General features: G+C 51.2%; 1 protein-coding gene across 4 annotated transcripts in view; it reads right to left on the bottom strand.

Moving 5' to 3' along the window:
* Window positions 1-13,437, bottom strand: part of PGPEP1 (pyroglutamyl-peptidase I) — a 28,283-nt gene extending 14,846 nt beyond the window's left edge. For 2 of the 4 annotated variants that reach the window (XM_037992443.2, XM_037992440.2), the window contains exons 1-2: window positions 13,303-13,437; window positions 11,121-11,173 (exon numbers count right to left, since the gene is read on the bottom strand). In XM_037992443.2, the coding sequence (XP_037848371.1) occupies window positions 11,121-11,173; window positions 13,303-13,336 (87 nt within the window). In that variant the 5' untranslated portion in view covers window positions 13,337-13,437. Of the gene's footprint in view, window positions 1-5,209; window positions 5,384-11,120; window positions 11,174-13,302 lie in introns of all 4 variants that reach the window. The other 2 variants (XM_037992441.2, XM_037992439.2) reach the window with 2 other exon arrangements.
* Between the last annotated feature and the right edge of the window lie 13,903 nt (window positions 13,438-27,340).

Raw genomic sequence — 27,340 nt, forward strand, 5'->3', positions numbered from 1 at the left:
AATACAAGAATTAGCCAGTGTGGTAGCATACGCCTGTAATCCCAGCTACTTGGGAGGCTGAGGCAGAATTGCTTGAACCTGGGAGGCAGAGGTTGTAGTGAGCCGAGATCACATAACTGCACTCCAGCCTGGGCAACAAGAGCAAAACTCCATCTCAAAAAAAAAAAAAAAAAAAAAAAAAAGGCCAGGCGTGGTGGCTCATGCCTTTAATCCCAGCACTTTGGGCGGATCACCTGAGGTCAGTAGTTTGAGATCAACCTGGCCAACATGGTGAAACCCCATCTGTACTAAAAAATACAAAAATTAGCTGGGCGTGGTGGCAGGTCCCTGTAATCCCAGCTACTCAGGAGGCTGAGGCAGGAGTATGGCTTTAACCCGGGAGGCAGAGATTGCAGTGAGCCGAGATTGCACCACGGCACTCCAACCTGGGTAACAAGAGTAAAACTCTGTCTCAAGGGGGAAAAAAAAAAAAAATTCAACCTGTTTCCAAGTAACTCAGCAGTATCCCAGAAGAAAGCTCAAGAACACTGAGAAGTGGCTGAGTATGGTGGCTCACGCCTGTAATCTCAGCACTTTGGGAGGCTGAGGCAGGTGGAACACCTGAGGTCAGGAGTTCGAGACCACCCTGGTCAACATGGAAAAACCCTGTCTTCATTAAAAATACAAAAATTATCTGGGCATGATGGTGCGCGCCTGTACTCCCAGTTACCCAGGAGGCTGAGGCACGAGAATGGCTTGAATCTGGGGGGTGGAGGTTGCAGTGTGAGCCCAGATCATGCCACTGCACTCCAGCCTGGGCGACAGAGCAAGATTCTGTCTCAAAAAAAAAAAAAAAAAAAAAATCAAAAAAAAAAAAAAAAAAAAAACAATTATATTTTTCAAAGGTCCCACCATCCATTCCCTTAACAAACCTGCACTGATTCCCATCTTCACACCACAGAGGTGACAGGGCATGGCACACATCATGCAGATCTGTTTCTTCCTCCTTTTTTTTTTGTTGGGACAGTGTCTTGCTGTTTCGCCCAGGCTGGACTGCAGTGGTCCTATCTTGGCTCACTGCAAGCTCCGCCTCCCGGGTTCATGCCATTCTCCTGCCTCGGCCTCCCCAGTAGCTGGGACTACAGGTGCCCGCCACCACACCTGGCTAATTTTTTGTATTTTTAGTGGATACGGGGTTTCACCGTGTTAGCCAGGATGGTCTCGATCTCCTGACCTCATGATCCGCCCACCTCGGCCTCCCAAAGTGCTGGGATTACAGGCGTGAGTCCCTCTCTTTCTTTCTTTCTTTTTGAGATGGATTATCAAAAGTCATTTAGTGGTACAATCTTGTCTTACTGCAACCTCTGCTTCCCAGGCTCAAGAGATTCTTCCACCTCAGCCTCCCGAGTACTGGGATTACAAGGTGCCCGCCACCACACCCAACTAATTTTTGTATTTTTAGGAGAGACGGGGTTTCGTCATGTTGGCCAGGATGGTCTCCAATTCCTAAGATCAAATGATCCGCCCCCCTTGGCCTCCCACAGTGCTGGGATTACAGGCAGGAGCCATTGCACTCAGCCCCATGGAGACCTGTTTCTTTTTTTTTTTTTTTTTTTTTGAGACAGAGTCTTGCTCTGTCGCCCAGGCTGGGGTGCAGCGGCCGGATCTCAGCTCACTGCAAGCTCCGCCTCCCGGGTTTATGCCATTCTCCGGCCTCAACCTCCGGAGTAGCTGGGACTACAGGCGTCCACCACCACGCCCGGCTAATTTTTTGTATTTTTTAGTAGAGACGGGGTTTCACCGTGTTAGCCAGGATGGTCTCGATCTTCTGACCTCGTGATCCGCCTGTCTCGGCCTCCCAAAGTGCTGGGATTACAGGCTTGAGCCACCGCGCCCGGCCAGGAGACCTGTTTCTAATTTCTTATTCACACACCTGAGAAATCCCATAGTATTTTTGCTTTTAGAGATGGGGTCTTACTACATCGCCCAGGCTGGTCTTGAACTCCTAGACTCAGGTGATCCTCCCATCTTAGCCTTAGTTGAGACTACAGGCATGTACCACCACACCTGGCTTGTTTTTACATCAATTTTATCTTTTTTTTTTTATTTTTGAGATGGAGTTTCGCTCTTGTTGCCCAGGCTGGAGTGCAATGGCATGATCTCGGCTCACCGCAATCTCCACCTCCTGGGTTCAAGCGATTCTCCTGCCTCAGCCTCCCGAGTAGCTGGGATTACAGGCATGCGCCACCACGCCTGGCTAATTTTGTATTTTTAGTAGAGACAGGGTTTCTCCATGTTGGTCAGGCTGGTCTCGAACTTCTGACCTCAGGTGATCCGCCCACCTCTGCCTCCCAAAGCGCTGAGATTATAGGCGTGAGCCACCATGCCTGGCTCGATTTTATCCTTTTTAAAAAATTGTGGCCGGGCGCGGTGGCTCACGCCTGTAATCCCAGCACTTTGGGAGGCCGAGGCGGGCGGATCACAAGGTCAGGAGATCGAGACCATGGTGAAACCCTGTCTCTACTAAAAATAGAAAAAATTAGCCGGGCGCAGTGGTGGGCGCCTGTAGTCCCAGCTACTCGGGAGGCTGAGGCAGGAGAATGGCGTGAACCCGGGAGGCGGAGCTTGCAGTGAGCTGAGATTGCGCCACTGCACTCCAGCCTGGGAAACGAAGCGAGACTCCGTCTCAAAAAAAAAAAAAAAAAAAAAAAAAAAAAAAAAAAAAAAAAAAAAATTGTATTGAGACAAAGTCTAACAGCACATAAAAGTTTTTTTTTTTTTTTTTTAGATGGAGTCTCGTTCTGTCGCCCAGACAGGAGTGCAGTGGCACGATCTAAGCTCACTGCAACCTCCGCTTCCAGGGTTCAAGCGATTCCCCTGCCACAGTCTCCCGAGTAGCTGGGATTACAGGCACACACCACCACGCCTGGCTAATTTTTGTATTTTTAGTAGAGACGGCATTTCACCATGTTGGCCAGGATGGTCTCCATCTCCTGACCTCATAATCCACCCGCCTTGGCCTCCCAAAGTGCTGTGACTATAGGCATGAGCCACCGCGCCTGGCCAAAAGTAAAGTTGTTTTTTTTTTTTTTTTTTTGAGACGGAGTCTTGTTCTGTCGCCCAGGCTGGAGTGCCGTGGCTGGATCTCAGCTCACTGCAAGCTCCGCCTCCCAGGTTTACGCTATTCTCCTGCCTCAGCCTCCCCTGTAACTGGGACTACAGGCGCCCGCCACCTCGCCTGGCTAGTTTTTTGTATTTTTTAGTAGAGACGGGGTTTCACCGTGTTAGCCAGGATGGTCTCGATCTCCTGACCTCGTGATCTGCCCATCTCGGCCTCCCAAAGTGCTGGGATTACAGGCTTGAGCCACTGCGCCCAGCCAAAGTAAAGTTTTTAAAAAGATTTACTGCTGCTTTTCCATTCATAGTCAGTAAAAAAAAAAAATTCTGAGACAGGGTCCAGCTCCGGTCACTGAGGCTGGAGTGCGGTGGCACCATCAGCGCTCGCTGCAGCCTTGACCTCCAGGGTTCAAGTGATCTTCCTACCTCAGCCTCCCAAAGTGCTGGGATGACAGGCATGAGCCACTGTGCCCAGCCATTGATTTTATCCTGCAACTGTGTTTGCTCCACTCAGCAGTCTATCTGGGAGATCTATCTACATTACTCTACGGAGATCTCAGCGTACCCTTTTCTCTGCTGCGTAATACTCCGTCTCAGAAACTGGTCACCATGGATTTAAACATTCCCCTACATTGGAACATCTAAGTGGCTTCTGATTTTCCTTATTGTAAAGCCATGCTGCAGCGAACGTCCTCATGCAAACTTCTCATGCTGATGGGTGGGGAATAAATGCCAAACAGGGCATTGCTGCACTGCAGATCAGTCAATACACAATTGCTATTGAGAGAGATCATCACACTGAAGCCTGGTTTTCCCACCTCATATTCAATACGTCCCAGAGGAGAAAACTTTACAGTTTGTAAATGCATCTTCCCCTAATCTCCAAGAGGAGACCCACAGAGCTCTTTTCTCTCTTAAAAACAAATCAGCAGGCCGGGTGCAGTGGCTCATGCCTGTAGTCCCAGCACTTTGGAACGTCGAGGCGGATAGATCATTTGAGGTCAGGAGTTTGAGACCAGCCTGGCCAACATGATGAAACCCCGTCTCTACTAAAAACACACAAAATATTAGCCAGGTGTGGTGGTGTGTGACTGTAGCCCCAGCTACTCGGGAGGCCGAGGCAGGAGAATCGCTTGAACTTGGGAGGTGGAGGTTGCAGTGAGCCAAGATCACACCACCGCACTCCAGCCAGAGTCTCGCTCTGTCTCAAAACAAACCAACAAACAAAACACAAATCAGCAGCCAGGCACAGTGGCTCATGCCTGTAATCCCAGCTACTGGGGCGGATCACTTGAGGCCAGGAGTTTGAGGTCAGCCTGGGCAACATTGTGAGACCCCATCTCAAAAAAAAAAAAAGAAAAGCCCCCACACCCAAAATGACACAAAAAGCACAGACAATAAAAGAAAAAAATTGATAAACTAGATTTCATCAAAATTAACAAAATTAAAATATTTAAAAGAGTAATCTCTGTCTGGACCAACCTGGAGGGATTTCCAGGCACGACCTATGGCGAGACTGCGCCACCTTCTGGACAAGGAAGGAATGGAAGCAGGGGATGGGGACGAGAGGGAGACTTCTCTGCAAAAAAACTCATCACATGATTTTGACTTTTGAACCATGTCAATGTTTTACAAAATCAAAAAATAAAATAAAACAACCCATAGTCCCATATCAACAGATCTGCCTCTTTTCTGTCTTTTCCCTAATGGGCACAAGGTGATGCCTTGAATCTCATGGGATGTGTGACTTTAAAAGTCAACAGGGAAAGCTGTATTCAGAAAAACAGGGTCAGGGGTGGGTGGCTCACACCTGTAATCCCAGCGATTTGGGAGGCCGAGGCAGGAGGATTGCTTGAGGCCAGGAGTTCAAGACCAGCCTGGCCAACACGGCGAAACCGTGTCTCTACTAAAAATACAAAAACTAGCCGAGTCCCAGCTACCCGGGAGGTTGAGGCATGATAACCACCTGAACCCGGGAGGCGGAGGTTGCAGTGAGCTGAGATTGCACCACTGCACTCCAGCCTGGATGACAGAGTGAGATTCTGAAGAAAGAAAAGAAAAGAAAAAGAAAGAAAGAGAGAAAGAAAACCACTGTCAACATATATACACATACCCCAAGGCATGCAATCACGAGAGGTATTCACATGTGCTTTTGGCAAGACCCACTTGATGGCACGGCTTGGTGGCTCACACCTGTAATCCCAGCTTCATTGGGAGGCCGAGGTGGAAGGATCATTTAAGCCCGGGAGTTCAAGACCAGCCTGGGCAATACAGTGAGATCCCATCTCTACAAAAAATAAAATTGAAAAAATTAGCCAGGCATGGTGGTGCCTGCCTAAGTCCCAGCTACTTGGGAGGCTGAGGCAAGAGGATCGCTGGAGTCCAGGAGGTCGAGGCTGTAGTGAGCTATGATTGTGCCACTGCACTCCAGCCTGGGCAACAGAGCAAGACCCCATCTCAAAACAAAAAGAAAGTTTTTCACCAAAGTGATGGGGAAACTTAAGGTCTGTTCACATTGCCTGATGTAAATTATCCCTCAATTTTAAATAGGGTAACAGTGGGGAGCCGCTTGCCATACAGTGTATCTGGCACTAGAAGGAAGTGCATGGCTGGTAATCTGGCTGAAGTCTTAGCCTCTGAACACGCTCTGTTCCAACAGGGCTGGATGGTTCTCCTCTGGGAGAAGGGGCGCAGGGCACCCCAAGTCCCACATCACTTTGCTGGGAGCATACCCGGCCTCACGCACCACCAGAGCATACACCATGAAAGGACGGGGCTCGGGCAGACGCCCCATTGTCTACACCCCATCTACCTGACAGGACCCCGCCGCGCAGCCTCGTCTGACCGATTCCCCTGACCCCACAACAAAGACCCTCTTTGTTCCCTGGTAATATCCTTAGCAGGTCTGTCTAGACTCACTGTGGCAGCAATTGTCCTGTGATGTTACCAAGTTCTGTGACCCGGGTCCTCCTCACCCAGCTTGGGCAAGAGACGCCCCAGATGGCCCTGAGCCCCAGAGCTCCCCGGCCCTTAACACGCACCTGCGCCTCCTCAGAAGAGAAACACAGCCAGTGCCCCAGTCCACCCTGAGAGAGAGGGGAGATGGGACACACAAGACACATGGTGCCTCCTGCTTGGGGTGCTGGGGGTAGCCACCACCCCAGGAAAGACAAGGGGGGATCCCCTCTGTACCCCCCCAGCTCCTACCTCCTGAACACTGTGGGTGGGAAACAGTTCCACCTAGGCTGTGGGTATGACTTCGCCCAGGGGACGAAGAGAGAGGATCAGAAGAGACAGAGACAGGCTGGGCGCAGTGTAATCCCAGCACTTTGCCTGTAATCCCAGCACTTTGGGAGGCCGAGGTGGGCGGATCACAAGGTCAGGAGTTCGAGACCAGCCTGACGAATATGGTGAAACCTTGTCTCCACTAAAAATACAAAAATTAGCTGGGCATGGTGGCATGCACCTGTAGTCCCAGCTACTTGGGAGGCTGAGATGGGAGAATCGCTTGAACTCAGGAGGCAGAGGTGGCAGTGAGCCAAGATGGCACCACTGCACTCCAGCCTGGATGACAGAGTGAGACCCTGTCTCAAAAAAAAAAAAAAAAAAAAAAAGAGACAGAGAGATGGAGTCAGAAACAGAAATGGAAGGGGAAAGAGAGATTCAGAGAGAAAGAGACAAGGAGACAGAGACACACACAGGGAGAGAAACTGAGACACACAGAGAGAAACAAAGATAGAAAAAGAGAGAAAGGGGAAGAGATAGTACGACCCAGAGAGAGACAGAGAGACAGGAAGACAGAGAGAAACAGAGAAGGCTCGGCATGGAGGCTCATGCCTGTAATTCCAACACTTTGGGAGGCCAAGACAGGAGGATGGCTTGAGCCCAGGAGTTTGAGACCAGCCTGGGCAAAATGGCCAAATACCATCTCTACCAAAAAAAAAAAAAAAAAAAAAAATTAGCTGGGTGTGGTGGTGCATGCCTGTAGTCCCAGGTAATCGGGAGGGTAAGCTGGGAGGATCACCTGAGGCCGGGAGGTCAAGGATGAGGTGAGCGCTCAAGAATGAGCGCTCACCTCGCTCATTCAATCGACCATTGAACTCCACTCCAGCCTGGACGAGAGTGAGACCCTATCTCAAAAAAAAAAAAAAAAGAGAGAGAAAGAGAGAAACGGAGAGAGAAAGAGGGGATGAGGTGGGAAGAAACAGAGAAACCCAGAGAGGCAGAAAGATACAAGGAGACAAGAGAGAAACAGACACATACACAGAGAGAGGTGAAAGCGACAGAGACAGAGAGATGAAGAGAGACACAGAGATGAACAGAGATAGAAGAGGGGAAAGGGACAGAGAGACCCAGAAGGAGCAAGAGGAGAGAGACACAGAGAAGTACTTAGGAGGTCCCTGAAGGAGGAGGAGCTTCTGAAAAATCCGTCAGGGCAGGAAGCAATGGCCACCCACAGCGCAGAACAGATCACCCATCTTCGGGTGGAGAAGACACCTAGCAACAGTTGCCTGCGTTACACCAACAACACTCCAGGGCACATTTTTTGGACGAATGGATTCAACCCATCCAGCAGGAACACCTTTCTAACAGGCAAATCCAGGACAAGAAGGAACCAGACAGCAGCTCCAGGGGTGGTTCTCACAGAGGTGTGGGACCTGGAAGCCGCTTGTTCCCGCCAACTTCTAGAACAGGCAAAATTCACCTAGTGGCACAAAAAAATCTGCAGAGGTTTACAACTGGAGGGCTCGGGAGTACTCGGGAAGAGGCTGTGTGAGGCTTCTGTGAAGAATGCGAGGAAGAACCAGAGAATGTTTGAGATCTTGACCTGGCCTTGGGAGTATACATATGTAAAATGTCTTTTTTTTTTTTTTTTTTTTTTTTTTTTTTTTTGAGACGGAGTCTCGCTTTGTCACCCAGGCTGCAGTGCAGTGGCACAATCTCAGCTCACTGCAACCTCTGCCTCCTGGGTTCAAGCGATTTCCGGCTAATTTTTGTATTTTTAGTAGAGACGGGGTTTCACCATATTGGTCAGGCTGGTCTTGAACTTCTGACCTCAGGCAATCCACCAGTCTCAGCCTTCTAAAGCGCTAGGATTACATGCGTGAGCCACTGTGCCTGATCAAATTTTTTTTTTTTTTTTTGAGACAGGGTCTAGCTCTATCACCTGGGCTGGAGTGCAGTGACACCGAGGGTTCACTGCAGCCTCTACCTTCTCCAGGCTTAGGTCATCCTCCCATATCAGCCTCCTGAGTAGCTGGGACTACAGGCATGTGCCACCACACCCAGCTAATTTTTGTATTTTTTTTTATAGAGATGGGGTCTTGCTATGTTGGCCAGGCTGGTCTCGAACTCCGTGCCTCAGGTGATTCTCCCACCTCAGCCTCCCAAAGTGCTGGGATTACAGGCGTGAGCCATCATGCCAGGCCTAAAATTTCACTAATGAGTGTCCTGGGTGTATATATGTTAAACTTTGTTTTGTTTTGTTTAAGTGAAACAATCAGATCTGAGAAGGTTGGCATCTTTTTAGCAGGGGAATGGTGGGGAATCTTGTGTCCTAAACTTCAGGAAGAAAGCGAAAAGTGGGCCTGGGCACAGTGGCTCATGCCTGTAATCCCAGCACTTTGGGAGGCCGAGGCGGACGGATCACCTGAGGTCAGGAGTTCAAGACCAGCCTGGTCAATGTGGCAAAATCCCGTCTGAACTAAAAATTAAAAAATTAGCTGGGCGTGGTGGTGTGCAGCTGTAATCCCAGCTACTAGGGAGGCTGAGGCAGGAGAATCGCTTGAACCAGGAGGTGGAGGTTGAAGTGAGCCGACACCATGCCATTGCACTCCAGCCTGGGCAACAAGAACGAAACGGTGTCTCCAGATAAAAAAAAAAAAAAAAAGAAAGCAAAAAGTGGCAACTGCAGGTCTGGAGAGAGGATAACCAAGGAGAAGGGCTATTTCCTCTCCGGCCACAGGATAAAAACCTGCCATCCTTCACCATCCAAGAAGCCCCGAAGCTCAGAGGGATTTCCAAAGATTGTTTAATTGATTTTTCTTCTATTTAGATGCAGATCACAGTGTCTGGGGCCCAGGAATTCAGACACCCGGCTTTGTGTCCACTCAGCCCCGTGAAGGCTCCTGTCTGAAATCTGCACAAAGCCTGACACACAAGTCTTCAGAAACACGCTGTTTCTTTTTGTCTGGCTCTCCGGGGAACGGGTGAGCAGGCAGGGCCTCGGGCACGCTCCCATCTGCAGGGTCCCGGGACCCTGTCCCTCCGTCCCGTTCACAAAGTGGGCAGGAAAGGAAAAAAAAAAAAAAAAAAGGGAAACAGCCAAAACTTTAAGGTCTTAAGTTGGGGAGGGAAGGGGGTGATTAAAAAATGGGGGGTACAGCTGGGAACTGCCACGCTGAGGTTTCAACTTAGATTTTTCTCCAAATCTAGGATTCTGGAGTGGGAACAGAGGTTACTTTCAATCAGGCAGCAAGTAGGCTAGGATAAACAGGAGTTTGGCTCTGGTCTCTGCCGATCTGATTTATATAAGCAAAAAACACTTCCTTGTTTCTCTCTGTGCATTGCTCCCCAGCCTGTCCCTACAAAATACTCCATCTGGGAAAGAAACTAGAAAGGTTTTGCAGGCTGGCATCTTGTTCAGGGCACCCGGAATGACAGCCCCCCTCGGCCCCTAATATGCCATCTTTTCCTCCCCCAGCTGCCGGGAGGTGACAGCGAGGCTCACCGTACCCCCTCCTACAAGGTCAAGACATGTCCCCCCCGCCACCCCACCCCACGTATTCCTGCCTGGTCCTTCCGAAACCATGAATTACCTGCCCAAAACATACCAGAGAATTCTCAGTTTGGCTGTTCAGAAACCAACCTGAGTCACGATTTGTCTGAGTCAATGGAAAAAATTTTTGTTAAAAAGGAGGGAGATCCTGGCCAGGTGTGGTGGCTCACACCTGTAATCCCAGCAGTTTGGGAGGCTGAGGAGGGTGGATCACCTGAGGTCAGGAGTTTGAGACCACCCTGGCCACCATGGTGAAACCCCGTCTCTACTAAAAATACAAAAATTAGCCGGTATTAGCATGGTAGAGGGCGCCTGTAATCCTAGCTACTCTGGAGGCTGAGGCAGGAGAATCGCTTGAACCTGGGAAGCGGAGGTTACAGTGAGCAGAGATCGTGCCACTGCACTCCAGCCTGGGCGACAGAGTGAGACTCCGTCTCAAAAAAAAAAAAAAAAAAAAGGGAGATCCTAGAGTTGGATAATTCCTAGGTAAAGTAGATGCCAGCACCACATAAACAGCTGTGTCCTGGAAACCAGCTATGTTTATATCCACACCTGGCCCTCCAGACCCAGATCTAGCTGCTGGCTGGGGCCTGGGGCACTTCTGAAGCAATGCCACTCCCATTTCTTGGCAGTGTGACCTCAGAGAACTCCCTTTGTCTCTCCCCTGGGCCTCAGTTTTCTCTTCTGTTAAGTGGGCGCAATAACTGCACCTACTATGTAGGGGTTGTTGGGAGGATTCAGAGTTCTGGGCTGCAAACAAACACTCAACAGATGTGTGCTCCAGTGGTTACCATCCAGGAAGATATGTGGATCTGACATGGTTTTGTAAGAGCTGGCTGGGCATAGTGGCTCATGCCTGTAATTCCAGCATTTTAGCAGGCTGAGACAGGAGGATTACTTGAGGTCAGGAGTTCGAGACCAGCCTGGCCAACATGGTGAAACCCCATCTCTACTAAAAATACAAAAATTAGCCAGGCGTGGTGGTAGCCACCTATAATCTCAGGCACTCTGCAGGCTAAGGTAAGAGAGTCGCTTAAACTCAGGAGGCAGAGGTGGCAGTGAGCCGAGATTGTGCCATTGCATTCCAGTCTGGCGGGTGAGAGAGTGAGACTTCGTCTCAAAAAAAAAAAAAAAAAAAAAAAAAAATTTTGTTGAAAGGAAACTTTCTTGGATGCCATAACTTTCTGCGGGGGGGGGGGGAGTGCCCAGTTCCAAGCCTGACTCCCACCCTCCGGATCTAAGTTACCTGAACTGCAATCCAACTGGCGTTCACAGTGTGTTCCCCAAAAGGGCCAAATCCTGAAAAAACAGGAAAAGCAATATATTACCCAAGAGCGGCCCGTCCCAGTCTTCCCCTGGCCGCTACTCCCACCTGGAGAAGCAAGCAAGGAGCTTCAGGGCGCAGCTGCCAGGGACAACGTTGCGGACCTGGTCCTGAGTTCTGGAAGCACCTGGAGGCCCGTCAGAGCCGCCGTCCTGCACCTGTCCACTCTGAAGTCAACGGGTCCCTTCCTGTCTTCACCTCCGCCGGCCCCTCCTGCTCAGCCAGGGTCCAGAGGTCTCTTCTGCCTCCAAAAAGGTTGTCCTGATCCTGTCTCCACTTCCTCTGTTCCCCTTGACCCAACCTAAAATTATTGTGTCACTGTCCCGAAATGCCCTGAATCGGCACCAAATGAGGAATGAGCCCTATGGGCTGTCTAGATTTCACCTTGTCACCCTCCTCACTGCTAGCTCAAACTCCAGGCCCCCCTTTCCAAAACACGACAGTCGCCCAAGGCTGTGCTAAGTGATCTTCCTGGCATTCCTCCTGGCCACATCCCCTTTCAGGTGAGGGTTTTTCCTGGGCCCAGTTTCCAGGAGCAGGGACTGAGGCACAGAGAGGTGAAGCTAACTGCCCAAGGTCACACAGCAAGAAGGTGAAAGAGCTGGGATTCAAATCCAGACCTGGGGCCGGGTGTGGTGACTCACACCTGTAATCCCAGCACTTTGGGAGGCCGAGGCGGGCAGATCACCTGAGGTCAGGAGTTCGAGACCAGCCTGGCTAACATGGTGAAATCCTGTTTCTACTAAAAATACAAAAAATTAGCCAGCTGTGGTGATACATGCCCGTAATTCCAGCTACTCAGGAGGCTGAGGCAGGAGAATTGGTTGAACCCGGGAGGCGGAGGTTGCAGTGAGCCAAGATCGCGCCATTGCATTCCAGCTTGGGCAACAAGAGCAAAACTCCGTCTCAAAACAAAACAAAACAAAAAAATACGGTCCATCTGGGCCAGTGATCCCACAGGATATAAATGCTATGCAGAGATGCTGTAGCCTGGGATAGCAGGTAGGGGCTGTGGCTCAGAAGGGGACCTCCTAACTCTATCTTTCTGTACAGCCGAAGTTTGAGTCCCAGCTCAGCCCCTTACAAACTGGATGACCTCTGTGAGCCTCAGTTTCCCTTTCTGCAAAATGGAGACAGTCAAGATGTAATCAGCTCATTCAAAAAGTGCTGGAATAAATAACCAGATCAAGGAAGGCTGGAGGGGGTGGGGGCAGTGACCCTCCTCCCAATTACACACACCTGTTAAGCAGGTGTCTGTTTTTTTTCCCTCTTCCCTGAATCTCCAGGATCAGCCTCAACCTCCCTTCAACAGCCACAAAACACCTGTGTGCACCTTTGCGGGATTTCTCACTCTGACCCCTCCAGACAGCAGGTCAAAATGACACCCCCTATTCCCTGACTCTGAGGCCCCAGCGGAAGTTTGCGCCCCACGTGGCCCCGAGGCGGAGTCTCAGAGAGGAGGAACAGTTGGTTTGGGGGTGGGGGGAGTCGGTGACAGCGGGGGCCCTGACTCACCAACAAACAGCCCCAGCACAAAACACAAAAGGTTTCCGCTGAAGACAGTCCCTGGGACAGCTGGGAGAGCCCCGGCGCCCGAGATCCCCGGACTCCCACCTGTCCCTGCCTTGGGGGAGCAGCCCCCCACGAGCGCAGGGCGCGGCGAGCAGTGACTGGGAGGTTCATTTGTCACTGGGACACTTCCTGCCCGCAAATCGGCCTTTGTCCCCTGGGGGTTGGTGGGGGCGGTGTGGGGACAGGCCGGACCTCGGAAGGGGCAGGGAGGAAGGGTCCAGGCCAGACAGAGCAGGCAGGTGCCAGGAGGGTCACCATCCCTACCTTGGGAGGAAAGGACGCCAGGGGGACCTGCGCGGCGCCGGGCATTTGCCCGGCCCCCCAATCCCCGCGCCTGACTGCCCTGACTCCCGACCCTGGGACCCCCGAGGCTCCTCCTCTTCCACTTTCCAGGAAGCCTGGGCTGCGCAGGGCTCCCGCGGGCGATGACACCTTCCAAATCCGGGAGGACTTCCAGCACCTGCCCCGCCCGGCCCCGCAGTCCCGGAGCCGCCCCGGCCGCTGCCGCTACAGCCCCCATCAGCCAGCGTACCCGTCACTACCACCGCCTTCCTCGGCTGCTCCATGGCGGGACTGGGCTGCGCCTCGGACCCGCTGCTGTTCCGACTGGCGCGACAGCTGCAGCCGCTGTAGCCTCACAGGCCCGCAAGGCCACGCCCCTTCCACGCCCCCTTCCACGCCCCCGGTCAGCCGCTAGGCGTGCGCGCCCGCGGTCCCGAGACGCAGCGTGCGCGCCCTGCGCTCTGCCTCCGACACTGAATCCAGCCCCCGACGGCTATCACTGTCCTCCCAAACCTCCGTTTCCCTGTCTGCAAAATGGGAACATCTTATGCCGTAGGGTGTAGCTGCTTACACTCACTGAGCCAGGTGCTGGGGACAAGCCAGTGCTTTATTCTATAAGAGTTCATTGAGGGCCTGCCCTATGCATGCATACTGCCCAGAATTAGGGAGGGGAGTCCCCCCGAGCAAGGCCTGTTTTCCAGATAAGGAAACTGAGGCACAGATTGCCACTTCCCCGAGGTCACTCACCTCGAGGGGTCACAGGAGCGGCATTCAGGCCAGGAAGTTGGCGGGGGTAGGGGAGGACGGAGTAAAAAAGGAAAATCACGGCAACCACATTTGTGTGGTGCCAGAAGGTTCTCTGCAGGACCCCATGATCCTAGGAGGCTAACGGGGGAGGGCGATTGCACCTCCTGTTCCCTCTGCCGGAACACACCCCGCAGGTACCTGCGAAGCTGGCCGCCTTCAGGCCTCAGCTCCAGTGTTCCAATGTCGCCTTCTCCCGGGGGCCCTCCTCTCCCTGGCTGTCACCTCCTCCGAGGGGTGAACTGTCACTTTCTCCTTGGGGCCTTCTCTGGCTGTCACCTCCCTGCTATCCTATTACCTCCTCTGAGGGTTCCTTCTGGCCCTCCCTGGCTGAAATGACCCCACTGCTACCCCCTAGTATTTCCATCTTAGTCCCTGGTTCCATCCTCTTTAGAGCAATAAAGCTCAGAAATTATTTCCATTTTATTTTATTTTATTTTATTTTATTTTATTTTATTTATTTTATTTTATTTTATTTTTTTATTTTATTTATTTTGGAGACAGGGTCTCTGTTACCCAGGCTGGAGTGCAGTGGCACAATCATAGCTCACTGCAACCTTGACCTCCAGGGTTCAACTGATCCTCACACCTCAGCCTCCTGAGTAGCTGGGACTACAGGTGTATGGCACCACACCCAGCTAATTTTTGTAGAGTCGGGGTTTCACTGTGTTGCACAGGCTGGTCTCAAACTCCTGAGCTCAAGCAATCTGCCCCGTTGGCCTCCCAAAAGTGCTGGGATTACAGGTGTGGACCAGCATGCCTGGCCAGAAATCATTTTTAATTTTTTTTAACTTTTAAGTTATGGGGCACATGTGCAGGTTATATAGATAAACTCGTGTCATGGGGGTTTGTTGTACAGATTATTTAGTCCCCCAGGTATTATTAAGCAGAAATTATTTATGTATTTATTTATTTGAGACGTAGTTTCACTCTTGTCGCCCAGGCTGGAGTGCAGTGGTGTGATCTTGGCTCACTGCGACCTCTGCCTCCCGGGTTCCAGCGATTCTCCCACCTCAGCCTCCCAAGTAGCTTGGGATTACAGGTGAGTGCCACCATACCCAGCTAATTTTGTATTTTTAGTAGAGAGGAAGTTTCACCATGTTGGCCAGGCTGGTCTCGAACTCCTGACCTCAGGTGATCCACCCTTCTCAGCTTCCCAAAGTACTGGGATTACAGGCATGAAACACCGCCTCTGGCCCCCCCAGGTGTTATTAAGCAGAAATCATTTAGTATAGTCACAGCCTCTCTGGTTGGCTTCCCATTTCCTCTGACATAGAGATGAGAACTTCCAGAGAAGGACATGTTGTTCTGTTAGAGCTGCATCCCAACACCCGGCACGCCCCCAGGCACATTCTGCCAACTTTCATCAGAGACCAGAATTCCTCTAAAAACAGGCTGAAAATGAAAGCTGAGTTTCTGGCCACATCTTCAGAAACAGGGCTGGACCTCGGACTTGGGTCACTGTTTTTTTTTTTTTGAGACAGGATCTTGTTCTTTTGCCCAGGCTGGAGAGCAATGGAGTGATCACAGCTCACTGCAGCCTCAACCTCTATGGCTGAAGCAATTCTCCCACCTCAGCCTCCCGAGTAGCTGGGACTACAGACACATATAACCATGCCTGGCTAATTTTCTTTTTTAATTTAATTTTTTTTTTTTTTTTTTTTTGAGGCGGAGTTTCACTCTTGTTGCCCAGGCTGGAGTGCAATGGTACAATCTCGGCTCACTGCAACCTCCCTCTGCCTCCCAGGTTCAAGCAATTCTCCTGCCTCAGCCTCCTGAGTAGCTGGGATTACAGGCACGTGCCACTACACCCGGCTAATTTTGTATTTGTAGTAAGAGTCGGGGTTTCTCCATGTTGAGGCTGGTCTCGAACTCCTGACCTCAGGTGATCCGCCCGCCTCAGCCTCCCAAAGTGCTGGGATTACAGGCGTGAGCCACTGCGTCCAGCCAATTTTTTAAAATCTTATTATTTATTTTTTTTTGTTTTTATTTTTATTTTTTGAGTTGGAGTCTCCCTCTGTTGCCCAGGTTGGAGTGCAGTGGCGTGATCTCGGCTCACGGCAAGCTCCGCCTCCCAGGTTCACACCATTCTCCTGCCTCAGCCTCCCAAGTAGCTGGGGACTACAAGCGCCCGCCACCACGCCCGGCTAATTTTTTGCATTTTTTTTTTAGTAGAGACAGGATTTTACCGTGTTTGCCAGGATGGTCTCAATCTCCTGACCTCATGATCTGCCTGCCTAGGCCTCCCAAAGTGCTGGGATTACAGACTTGAGCCACTGCGCTGGGCCACACCCAGCCAATTTTTATATTTTTTGTAAGGACAAGGTCTTGCTATGTTGCCTGTTTGGATTGGTCTCGAAATCCTGGGCTCAAGCAATCCTCCTGCCTCAGCCTCCCAAAGTGCTGGGATTACAGGTGTGAGCCAGAACTCCCGGCTGTGTGGGTCACTGAGAGCCCGTTCCACTTGGACTTCGCCACCATTCACCAGGACACTATGATTTTTTGTTTGTTTGTTTGAGACAGAGTCTCATTCTGTCACCCAGGCTGGAATGCAATGGCGCGATCTCGGCTCACTACAACCTCCCGCCCCCGGGTTCAAGCGATTCTCCTGCCTCAGCCTCCTGAATAGCTGGGATTACTGGCACCTACCACCGTGCCTGGCTAATTTTTGCATTTTTAGTAGAGACGGGGTTTCACCATATTGGCCAGGCTGGTCTTGAACTCCTGACCTCAGGTGATCCGCCTGCCTCAGCCTCCCAAAGTGCTAGGATTACAGGCGTGAGCCACTGTGCCTGGCTGGTACTATGGTGTTTACTGGCTCCACCCCCGAATTCCTCCAACACCAAGGGCAGAGCTCTCTAGGCTGCCCCTGAGCCCTGTTTGGAAGCCCACGCCCCAGGTCACACGCTCAGTGGCTATTTTGGTCTTCAGCAGCTTCAGGTAGAATGCAGAACATCAGAGAGCTGTCTGAGCTGGCCAAGGAATGAGGTCCAAGCCAAGTGGGAGAAGAGGGCAGATCAAAACACTAACCTGGCCGGGCGCAGTGGCTCATGCCTGTAATCCCAGCACTTTGGGAGGCCGAGGCAGGCGGATCACCTGAGGCCAGGAGTTTGAGACCAGCCTGGCCAACATGGTGAAACTCCGTCTCTACTAAAAATGCAAAAAACTAGCCGGGAGTAGTGGCACGTGCCTATCGTCCCAGCTACTCGGGAGGCTGAGCCAGGAGAATCACTTGAACCCAGAAGACAGAGGTTGCAGTGAGCTGAGATCGTGCCACTGCATTCCAGCCTAACGGACAGAGTGAGACTCCGTCTCAAAACAAAACAAAACAAAACAAAAAAACCACTCACCCAAAGTCAGGTTTTATAACCTGAATATGTGATACATGCCTGGTGTGGAGTACATGCATTGCTAGAAGTCAGGGATATGGTGAGAGAGAAGTGACAGTGGATTTTCGTTTCCTCGATTGCAGTGGGAGGAACGAAAACATGCAGAGTCAGCAGTGATGGGGGGAAACTGAGTCATGTCCCGCTGCCCCAGTGACTGGCGTAAAGGCTAATGTTCACTGGTAGCCCTAATCATGTTCGGGCCATGTTTTTGTTTTTTGTTTTGAGATATGATCTTGCTTTGTCTCACAGGCTGGAGCGCAGTGGCACAGTCACAGCTCACTGCAGCCTCCACCCCCTGGGCTCAAGCCATCCTCCTGCCCCAGCCTCCCAAGTAACTGGGACTACAGGCATGTACCACCATGCCCAGCTTGGGGGAACTTTTTTTTTTTAAGACAGAGTCTTGCTCTCTCACCCAGGCTGGAGTACAGTGGCACGATCTTGGCTCACTGCAGCCTCTGTCTCCCAGGTTCAAGTGATTCTCCTGCCTCAGCCTCCCAAGTAGCTGGGACTACAGGTGCACACCACTATGCTTGGCTAATTTTTGTATTTTTAGTAGAGATGGGGTTTCACCATGTTGGCTAGGCTTGTCTCAAACTCCTGACCTCAAGTGATCTGCCCGCCTCGGCCTCCCAAAGTGTTGGGATTACAGGTGTGAACCACCGCACCTGGCTGAGGAACTATTTGTGTGTGTGTGTTTGTTTTTGAGACGGAGTTTCGCTCTTGTTGCCCAGGCTGGAGTATAGAGGCCTGGTCTCGGCTCGCTGTCACTGCCGCCTCCTAGGTTCAAGCGATTCTCCTGCCTCAGTCTCCCAAGTAACTTGGATTACAGGTGCCTGCCACCACACCTAGCTAAAGAACTATTTTTTTTTAAACCCAGTTAGCAAAGTGAGGAAACTGAGGCCCAGAGTGGCTAAGCCACCTGCCCCAGGTCACACACAAGAGGGGCTGGGTTTTGGTTTGGAAGTAAATGGGCACCTCCTTAGGGGAGGACAATCCCAGCCAAAGTAAATCCTCACTGGACCTGCCAAGGTGTAGTTTCTTGCACCAGGATAGTTTGCAACAGTATATACCCAGCAGCACAGTGGAGGGGGACAGATGAACTGCAGTTGGGGGAAGGAGAGGTCAGAATGGAGTCCTCTAAAAAAATATTTAAAGATTGGGTGTGGGCCAGGCGCGGTAACTCACACCTGTAATCCTAGCACTTTGGGAAGCCAAGGCAGGAGGATCACTTGAGGCCAGGAGTTCGAGATCAGCCTGGGCAACATGGGGAAACCCCTTCTCTACTGAAAATACAAAAAAATTAGCCAGGCGTGGTGACATGCGCCTGTGGTCTCAGCTACTTCAGAGGCTGAGGCAGGAGAATCTCTTGAATTCAGGAGGTGGAGGTTGCAGTGAGCTGAGATCGCGCCACTGCACTCCAACTTGGGCAACAGAGCAAAACTGTCTCCAAAAAAAAAAAAAAAAATCAGGTGTGGGCCAGGCGCAGTGGCTCACACCTGTAATCCCAGCACTTTGAGAGGCCAAGGCAGGCAGATCACTTGAGACCAGCCTGGGCAACATGGTGAAATCTTGCTCTACTAAAAGGCCAGGCACAGTGGCTCACACCTGTAATCCCAGCACTTTGGGAGGCCGAGGTGGGCGGATCACAAGGTCAGGAGATCAAGACCATCCTGGCTAAAGTAGTGAAACCCCGTCTCTACTAAAAATACGAAAAATTAGCCGGGCGTGGTGGCGGGCGCCTGTAGTCCCAGCTACTCAGGAGGCTCAGGCAGGAGAATGGCTGAACCTGGGAGGCGGAGCTTGCAGTGAGCCAAGATCACGCCGCTGCACTCCAGCCTGGGTGACAAAGTGAGACTCCGTCTCAAAAAAAAAAACCAAAAAAACAAAAATTAGCCAAGCACAGTGGTGCACACCTGTAGTCCCAGCTATTCCAGAGGCTGAGGTGGGAGGATCACTTGAGCCTGGGAGTCGAAGATCACTTTTCCTTCCAGAGATATTTATGCATTTGCAAACATGTTTGTACATGTCCTTTTTTTTTTTTTTTTAATTTTTATTTTTTTTGAGGGGGAGCCTCACTCTGTCGCCCAGGCTGGAGTGCGGTGACGCGATCTCCGCTCACTGCAAGCTCCGCCTCCCAGGTTCATGCCATTCTCCTGCCTCAGCCTCCCGAGTAGCTGGGACTACAGGCGCCCGCCATCACGCCCGGCTAATTTTTTGTATTTTTAGTAGAGACGGGGTTTCACCGTGTTAGCCAGGATGGTCTCTATCTCCTGACCTCGTGATCCACTCACCTTGGCCTCCCAAAGTGCTGGGATTACAGGCAAGTGAGCCACCGCACCTGGCCTGCACATGTCTTTCTTTCTCTTACATTTCGTTTTCATTTCATAAATGCTCTTCCATACTTGATGTTTTTCTTTGGTAATAAAATACACATAGCATAAAACTTACCCTTTAAACCATTTATTTTATTTTATTTTATTTTTTATTTTTATTTTTTTTTTTTGAGACGTAGTTTTGCTCTTGCTGCCCAGGCTGGAGTGCAATGGTGCCATCTCAACTCACTGCAACCTCCACCTCCCGGGTTTAAGCAATTCTCCACCTCAGCCTCCAGAGTAGCTGGGATTACAAGCATGTGCCACCACGCCCAGCTAATTTTGTATTTGTAGTAGAGATGGGGTTTCTCCACGTTGGTCATGCTGGTCTCGAACTCCCGACCTCAGGTGATTCCCCACCCCCCCACCTCAGCCTCCCAAAGTGCTGGGATTACAGGCGTGAGCCACCACGCCACTTGGCCTTACTTTATTTTTTGAGACAAGTTCTCACTCTTTCACCCAGGCTGGAGTGCAGAGACACAGTCATAGCTCACTGCAGCCTCAATCTCCTGGGTTCACGCGATCCTGTCTCCTCAGCCTCCGAGTAGTTAGGACTACAGGTACAAGCCACCTTGCCTGTTTTTTTGTTTGTTTGTTGTTGTTTTGTAGTAAAATGTACGTGACATAAAATTTACCATCTTAACCATTTGTAAGCATACACTTGGGTAGCATTAAGTACGTTCACGTTGTTGTGAAACCATTACCACCATCCATCTTCAGAACTTGTTCTTCCCAAACAAACTCTATACCTATTAAACGCTGCCTCCTTATTCCCCTCCCTCAGCCCCTGGCACCCAACATTCTACTTTCTGTTTCTATGAATTGGATGACTTTGGCTGGGTGCGGTGGCTCACGCCTGTAATCTCAGAATTTTAGGAGGCTGAGGCAAGTGGATTGCTTGAGGCCAGGAGTTCAAGACCAGCCTGGCCAACATAGGAAAACTCTGTCTCTTAAAAATACAAAAAATATTAGCCAGGCATGGTAGTGTAATGGGAAAGTTCCCTTGTTCCCCTCGCAGGATGGGTGATGGGGGTGTGGCTTGCTTCTTAACCTTTAAGGGAGCATACAGATAGGCAGGCTGTGGGATTCTGACCCCACAGTAGTGTCCAGGGTGCATGTTTACAGCTCCTGAAGCCCCAGGGGGCATGTGTTACAGGGTGCTCTTTTAGTTTACCGTCTATAGGCAGCTTACCAACTCAGTTAGACCCTCTACCTTATCACAAGGACAGAGGGATTTCTTTTCTTTTTTTCTTTTCTTTTTTTTCTTTTTTCTTTTATTTTTTTTTTTTGAGTCTTGCTTTGTCCCCCAGGCTGGAGTGCAGTGGTGCGATCTTGGTTCACTGCAACCTCCGCCTCCTGGGTTCAAGTGATTCTCCGCAGGACTACAGGGGACTGCACCCTCACCCAGCTAATTTTTAAAATTTTTAGTAGAGATGGGGTTTCACCATGGTGGCCAGGCTGGTCTCAAACTCTTGACCTCTAGTGATCCACCCACCTTGGCCTCCCAAAGTCCTGGAATTACAGGCATGAGCCACTGTGCCTGGCCCAGACAGAGGGATTTCAGTATCCCGGGGTTTCTTGTCTTGGTGTACCAGAAGAATTAGATCATACCTGGGCTTGGAGAATGAGTATAAAGTGTTTTTTTGCTCTTGTTACCCAGGCTGGAGTGCAATCTTGACACCACTATTGAGTGGAAGTAGCCCTCAATAGATAGGGGAGCCAGAAGGGAGATGGTCTTTCTCTGGAGTTGGGCCGCTAGGAGGCCCCAGCTCTCCCCTGACTGCCCAGGCCAAACTCGGCCTGGTTCCACTGGTCGAGGACCCGCACGCATGCCAGTGTGCTCTTCCGCCAGCGTGCTCCCTCGACGTCCTCTCGCCGTCCATCCTCTCGCCGTCCAGCCACTTGTATCGTCTTCCACAGATGTGTTCTTACAAGACGTCCAGCAGCTTGTGTGTCTGCCCGCTAGGGTCTCAGGTTTTTATAGGCACAGGATGGGGGCGTGGTGGGCCAGGGTGGTTCTGGAAAATGCAATATTTGGGCACAAAGGCAGAAGTGCCTGTCCTCACCTAGGTTCTTGGGGGTGGAGCCCTAGCCAGGGACCACGCCCTCCTTTACCCCCGCACTTCCCTTCCCTATGGTTTAAAGGGACCACGCTCTTCCCTTCCCAGCACTCCCCTATCAGTGGCACATGCCTGTGATCCCAGCTACTCTGGAGGCTGAGGCAGGAGAATCGCTTGAATTCAGGCAGCAAAGTTTGCAGTGAGCCAAGATTGCACCACTCCGCTCCAGCCTGGGCGACAGAGGGAGATTCTGTCTCAATAAATAAATAAATAGGCTGGGCATGGTGGCTCACGCCTGTAATCCCAGCACTTTGGAGGCGAGGCAGGTGGATCACGAGTTCAAGAGATAGAGACCATCCTGGCTAACACGGTGAAATCCTGTCTCTACTAAAAATATAAAAAATTAGCCGGGTGTGGTGGCGGGCACCTGTAGTCCCAGCTACTAGGGAGGCTGAGGCAAGAGACTGGCATGAACCCGGGAGGCGGAGCTTGCAGTGAGCTGAGATCGTGCCACTGCACTCCAGCCTGGGCAACAGAGCGAGACTCCGTCTCAATAAAATAAAGTAAAATAATAAAAATAAATAAATAATAAATGGCTTGGCACGGTGGCTCACACCTGTAAACTTACCACTTTGGGAGGCCAAGGCGGGTGGATCATTTGAGGTCAGGAGCTCGAGACCAGCTTGGCAAACACGGTGAAACCCTAACTCTACTAAAAATACAAAAATCAGCCAGACGTGGTGGTGCATGCCTGTAATCCCAGCTACTCAGGAGGCTGAGGCAGGAGAATCACTTGAATCTGGGAGGCGGAGGTTGCAGTGAGCCGAGATCACACCACTGAACTCCAGCGTGGGCAACGGAGTGAGTCTGTGTCTCAAAAAAACAAACAGAAAACAATGCTGTGAAGCCTGACGCAGAGGCTCATGCCTGTAATCCAGCAGTCCCCAACCTTTTTGGCACCAGGGACTGGGTTTGTGGAAGACAATTTTTCCATGCACTGGGGGCTTGGGGGGATGAAGATGGTTTCAGGATGAAACTGTTCCACTTCAGATCATCAGGGCATTAGATTATCAGAAGGAGTGCACAACCTAGATCCCGCGCATGTGCAGTTCACAATAGGGTTCACACTCCTATGAGAATGTAACGCTGCCGCTGCTGGTCTGACAGAAGGCAGAGCTTAGGAGGTATTGGGGAGTGATGGGGACTGGCTGTAAACACAGATGAAGCTTCACTCATTTGCCTGCTGCTCAGCCGCTGCTGTGTGGCCTGGTTCCTAACCACAGACTGGTACCAGTCCTCAGCCCAGGGATTGGGGACCCCTGCTGTAATCCCAGCCCTTTGGGAAGGTGAGGTGGATTGCTTGAGGCCAGGAGTTTGAGACCAGCAAGAGTAACAGAGCAATACCCATCTAAAAAAAACAACCACCACCACCAAACAAAAAAAAATGCTAAATAGAGGAAAACCTGCCGAGCTGGATGTTGATTTGCAAAAGAAACTGCATTTTTTAAATGTATCTCTTTTTTTTTCTAGACAGAATCTTGCTCAGTCACCCAGGCTGGAGTGCAGTGGCGCAATCTTGGCTCACCCCCGCCTCCCAGGTTCAAGCAATTCTCGTGCCTCAGCCTCCAGAGCAGCTGGGGCCATAGGCGCAGGTCACCACGCCCGGCTAATTTTTTTTCTTCTTCTTCTTCTTTTTTTTTTTTTTTGTATTTTTGTAGAGACAGAGTTTCACCATACTGGCCTGGAATTCCTAACCTCAAGTGATCTGCCTGCCTCAGCCTCCCAAAGTCCTGGGATTACAGGCATAAGCCACTGTGCCCAGCCTAAAATTTATCTTTTTTAGAGACAGGGTCTCACTCTGTTGCCCAGGCTGGAGTGCAGTGGCTAGTTACAGGCATGATCCCGCTACAGGTCAGCACTGGAGTTTTGACCATCTCTGTTTCCAACCTAGGCTGGTTCAGCCCCCCTTGGGCAACCTAGTGGTTCCCTGTTCCCAGGAGGTCACCATATTGATGCCAGACTTTTTTTTTTTTTTTTTTTTTTTGAGACGGAGTCTTGCTCTGTGCCCCAGGCTGGAGTGCAGTGGCGCAATCTCGGCTCACTGCAAGCTCCGCCTCCCGGGTTCATGCCATTCTCCTGCCTCAGCCTCCCGAGTAGCTGGGACTACAGGCGCCCGCCACCTCGCCCGGCTAATTTTCTTGTATTTTTAGTAGAGACAGGGTTTCACTGTGTTAGCCAGGATGGTCTCGATCTCCTGGCCTCGTGATCCGCCTGTCTCGGCCTCCCAAAGTGCTGGGATTACAGGCTTGAGCCACCGCGCCCGGCCTGATGCCAGACTTAATGTGGACACCCAATCAGCACGGTGCGCTACAGCCCAGAACTCATGGGCTCAAGTGATCTTCCTGCCCTAGCCTCCCGAGTAGCTGGGACCACGGATGTGTATCGCTGTGCTGGGCAGAAGCTACATTTGTCTCCAGCCTCCCATCCCCACAACCCAGGGAAGTTTGGGCGCTTCTGAGGACTAAGGCCACCCTGAACCCAAGCACTAGGGAGCCAGGTGGGGGAAGGCAGGACTCATGGACTCTGCACAGGCGCTCAGATCCTGCCCCTGGGCTCAGATCCTGCCCCTGGGGGCTCCAAGCCTCTCTGGACTTTGCTAGCTGCTAATAGGAGTGGCCTTGGAAGGGAGGGAGATTTGGAGCTCACGGGGACCACACAGCTCTGCATTAGGGCTCTGTCCTTTTGGCTCTGTCAGAGTAAATCAAGCCCAGTTTGGGGACTGCAAGGGGCCTCATGGCCATGGTAGGGAGAGAGATGTCTGGGCAGACACGCATTCTTTGTTGTTGTTGTTTAAACACAGTCTCACCCTTGTCAGCCAGGCTGGAGTGCAATGGCGCAATCTTGGCTCATTGCGATCTCTGCCTCCCGGGTTAAAGCAATTGTCTTGCCTCAGCCTCCCGAGTAGTTGAAATTACAGTTGTCTGCCACCATGCCCGGTTAATTTTTTGTATTTTCAGTAAAGACAGGGTTTTGCCATGTTGGCCGGGCTGGTCTCGAACTCCTGACCTCAGGTGATCCACCTGCCTTGGCCTTCCAAAGTGCTGGGATTACAGGTGTGAGCCACCGTGGCCCGCCCAGACATGCACTCTTTTTTTTTTTTTTTTTTTGAGACGGAGTCTCGCTCTGTCGCCCAGGCTAGAGTACAGTGGCTGGATCTCAGCTCACTGCAAGCTCCACCTCCCAGGTTTACGCCATTCTCCTGTCTCAGCCTCCTGAGTAGCTGGGACTACAGCTGCCCACCACCTCGCCCGGCTAGTTTTTTGTTTTGTTTTGTTTTTTTTAGTAGAGACAGGGTTTCACCGTGTTAGCCAGGATGGTCTCGATCTCCTGACCTCGTGATCCGCCCGTCTCGGCCTCCCAAAGTGCTGGGATTACAGGTGTGAGCCACCGCGCGTGGCCCAGACATGCATTCTTAAAGGACGAATGTGTCCTTTTTCTCCAGGCGGTGTCTGGAGATAGTGAGGCCTTTGGGGAGCTCAGGCGAGAAGACAAGGCTCATATTTGGGAGGTGGAGGCAGGAGGATCAGTTGAGTCCAGGAGTTCCAGACCAGACTGGGCAACCCTATCTCTACAAAAAATTTTAAAATCACCCGAAGGTGATAGTGAGCACATCAGGTCCCAGCTTCTCAGGAGGCTGAAACAGGAGGATCACTTGAGTCCAGGAGTTCAATGCTGCAGTGAACTACGATCCTTTTCTTTTTTTTTTTTTTGTTTTTTTGAGATGGAGTCTCTCTCTGTTGACCAGGCTGGAGTGCAGTGGTGTGATCTTGGCTCTCTACAACCTCCACCTCCTGGGTTCAAGCAATTCTCCTGCCTCAGCCTCCTGAGTAGCAGGGATTACGTGCATGCGCCACCACACCTAGCTAATTTTTGTATTTTTAGCAGAGACAAGGTTTTACCATGTTGGCCAGGCTAGTCTCGAACTCTTGGTCTCAAGTGATCCACCCACCTCGGCCTCCCAAAGTGCTGGGATTACAGGCGTGAGCTACCATCTTGCCACTGCACCCCAGCCTGAGCAACAGAGTGAGATCCTGTCTCAAACAACAACAAAAATACTAGGCCACAGATGTGCTTTTGGTGATCAGCCACTGCCCATGGCCCCTGCTCCCATGTCCAGCCCTGGCCCGCCCCTTGGAGGGTATATTTACTGCTCCACTCCCCACCCCTGCCTCTCCCTCTTTTCGCCTGGAGTAGTTTGAACGTTGAGGCTGGGTCTTCTTTCCCTTTAGTCTGTGCCAGCACACAGTAGGTGCACAATTAATGCGCAGGGGCAGAGATGTGTGCAGGATGAAGGGTGGCTAGATCCAGCAGTCTCTGTGCCCATCTAAGGAACTTCTACCAGGCAGCTGGGCGCAGGTGGGCAGTGGAGGAAGTTTCAAGATCCCACTTGAGGACGGGCACAGTGGCTGACACCTGTAATCCCAGCACTTTGGGAGGCCAAGGTGGGCAGATCACTTGGGGTCAGGAATTCAAGACCAGCCTGGCCAACATTGGTAAAACCCCATCTCCATTAAAAATACAAAAATTGGCTGAGCGTGGTGGTGGTTGCCTGCAATCCCAGCTACTTGGGAGACTGAGGCAGGAGAATTGCTTGAACCCAGGAGCTGGAGGTTGCAGTGAGCCGAGATTGTACCACTGCACTCCAGCCTGGGTGACAGAGCGAGACTCCATCTTGAAAGAAAAGAAAGGAAAAAAAAAGAAAAGAAAAGAAAAGAGAAAGAAAAGGAAGGCAAGGAAGGAAAGGAAAGGAAAGAAGGAAAGAAGGAGGAAAGAAGGAAAGAAAAGAAAGACCCCAAGAGCGGGTGTGGTGGCTCACACCTGCAATCCCAGCACTTTGGGAGGCTGAGGCAGGTGGATCACCTGAGGTCAAGAGTTCAAGACCAGCCTGACCAACATGGAGAAACCCTGTCTCTACTAAAAATACAAAATTACCCAGGCGTGGTGGCACATGCCTGTAATCCCAGCTACTCAGGAGGCTGAGGCAGGAGAATCGCTTGAACCCGGGAGGCAGAAGTTGCAGTGAGCTGAGATCACAGCCCTACACTCCATCCTGGGCAACAAGAGCGAAACTCCATCTAAAAAACAAAACAAAACAAAACAAAAAACCATTTGAGGAATCTCTGCTTCTTCTGACTCTGGAATATGAAGGCAGCCAAGGACGGGGGCAAATGAACCTCTGTTCTTTGGTTGCCTGCACCCCAGGAATGCAATGGGCAAGGCACAAATGATATTTTGTTTCAGCTCAGGTGGCCATGGATCAGGAAGTTCCTGATCCATGTGAGGCTCCTGGTTCCCTGTATGGGAGAGGGTCACTGCCTTGACCAGCGAAGCACAACCCATGAGGGTGTCTGCATTTCTTTTTTTTTCTTTTTTTTTTTTTGAGACGGAGTTTCACTATTGTTGCCCAGGCTGGAGTGCAGTGGCGTGATCTCAGCTCTCTTCAACCTCCACCTCCAGGGTTCAAGTGATTCTCCTGCCTTAGCCTCCAGGTAGATCAGCTGAGGTCAGGAGTTCGAGACCAGCCTGGCCGACATGGCAAAACCCTGTCTCTACTGAAAATACAAAAAATTAACTGGGCGTGGTGGCAGACAACTGTAATCTCA

This window comes from Chlorocebus sabaeus, chromosome 6 (assembly GCF_047675955.1).
Source record: "Chlorocebus sabaeus isolate Y175 chromosome 6, mChlSab1.0.hap1, whole genome shotgun sequence".
Taxonomy (NCBI): Eukaryota; Metazoa; Chordata; class Mammalia; order Primates; family Cercopithecidae; genus Chlorocebus; species Chlorocebus sabaeus.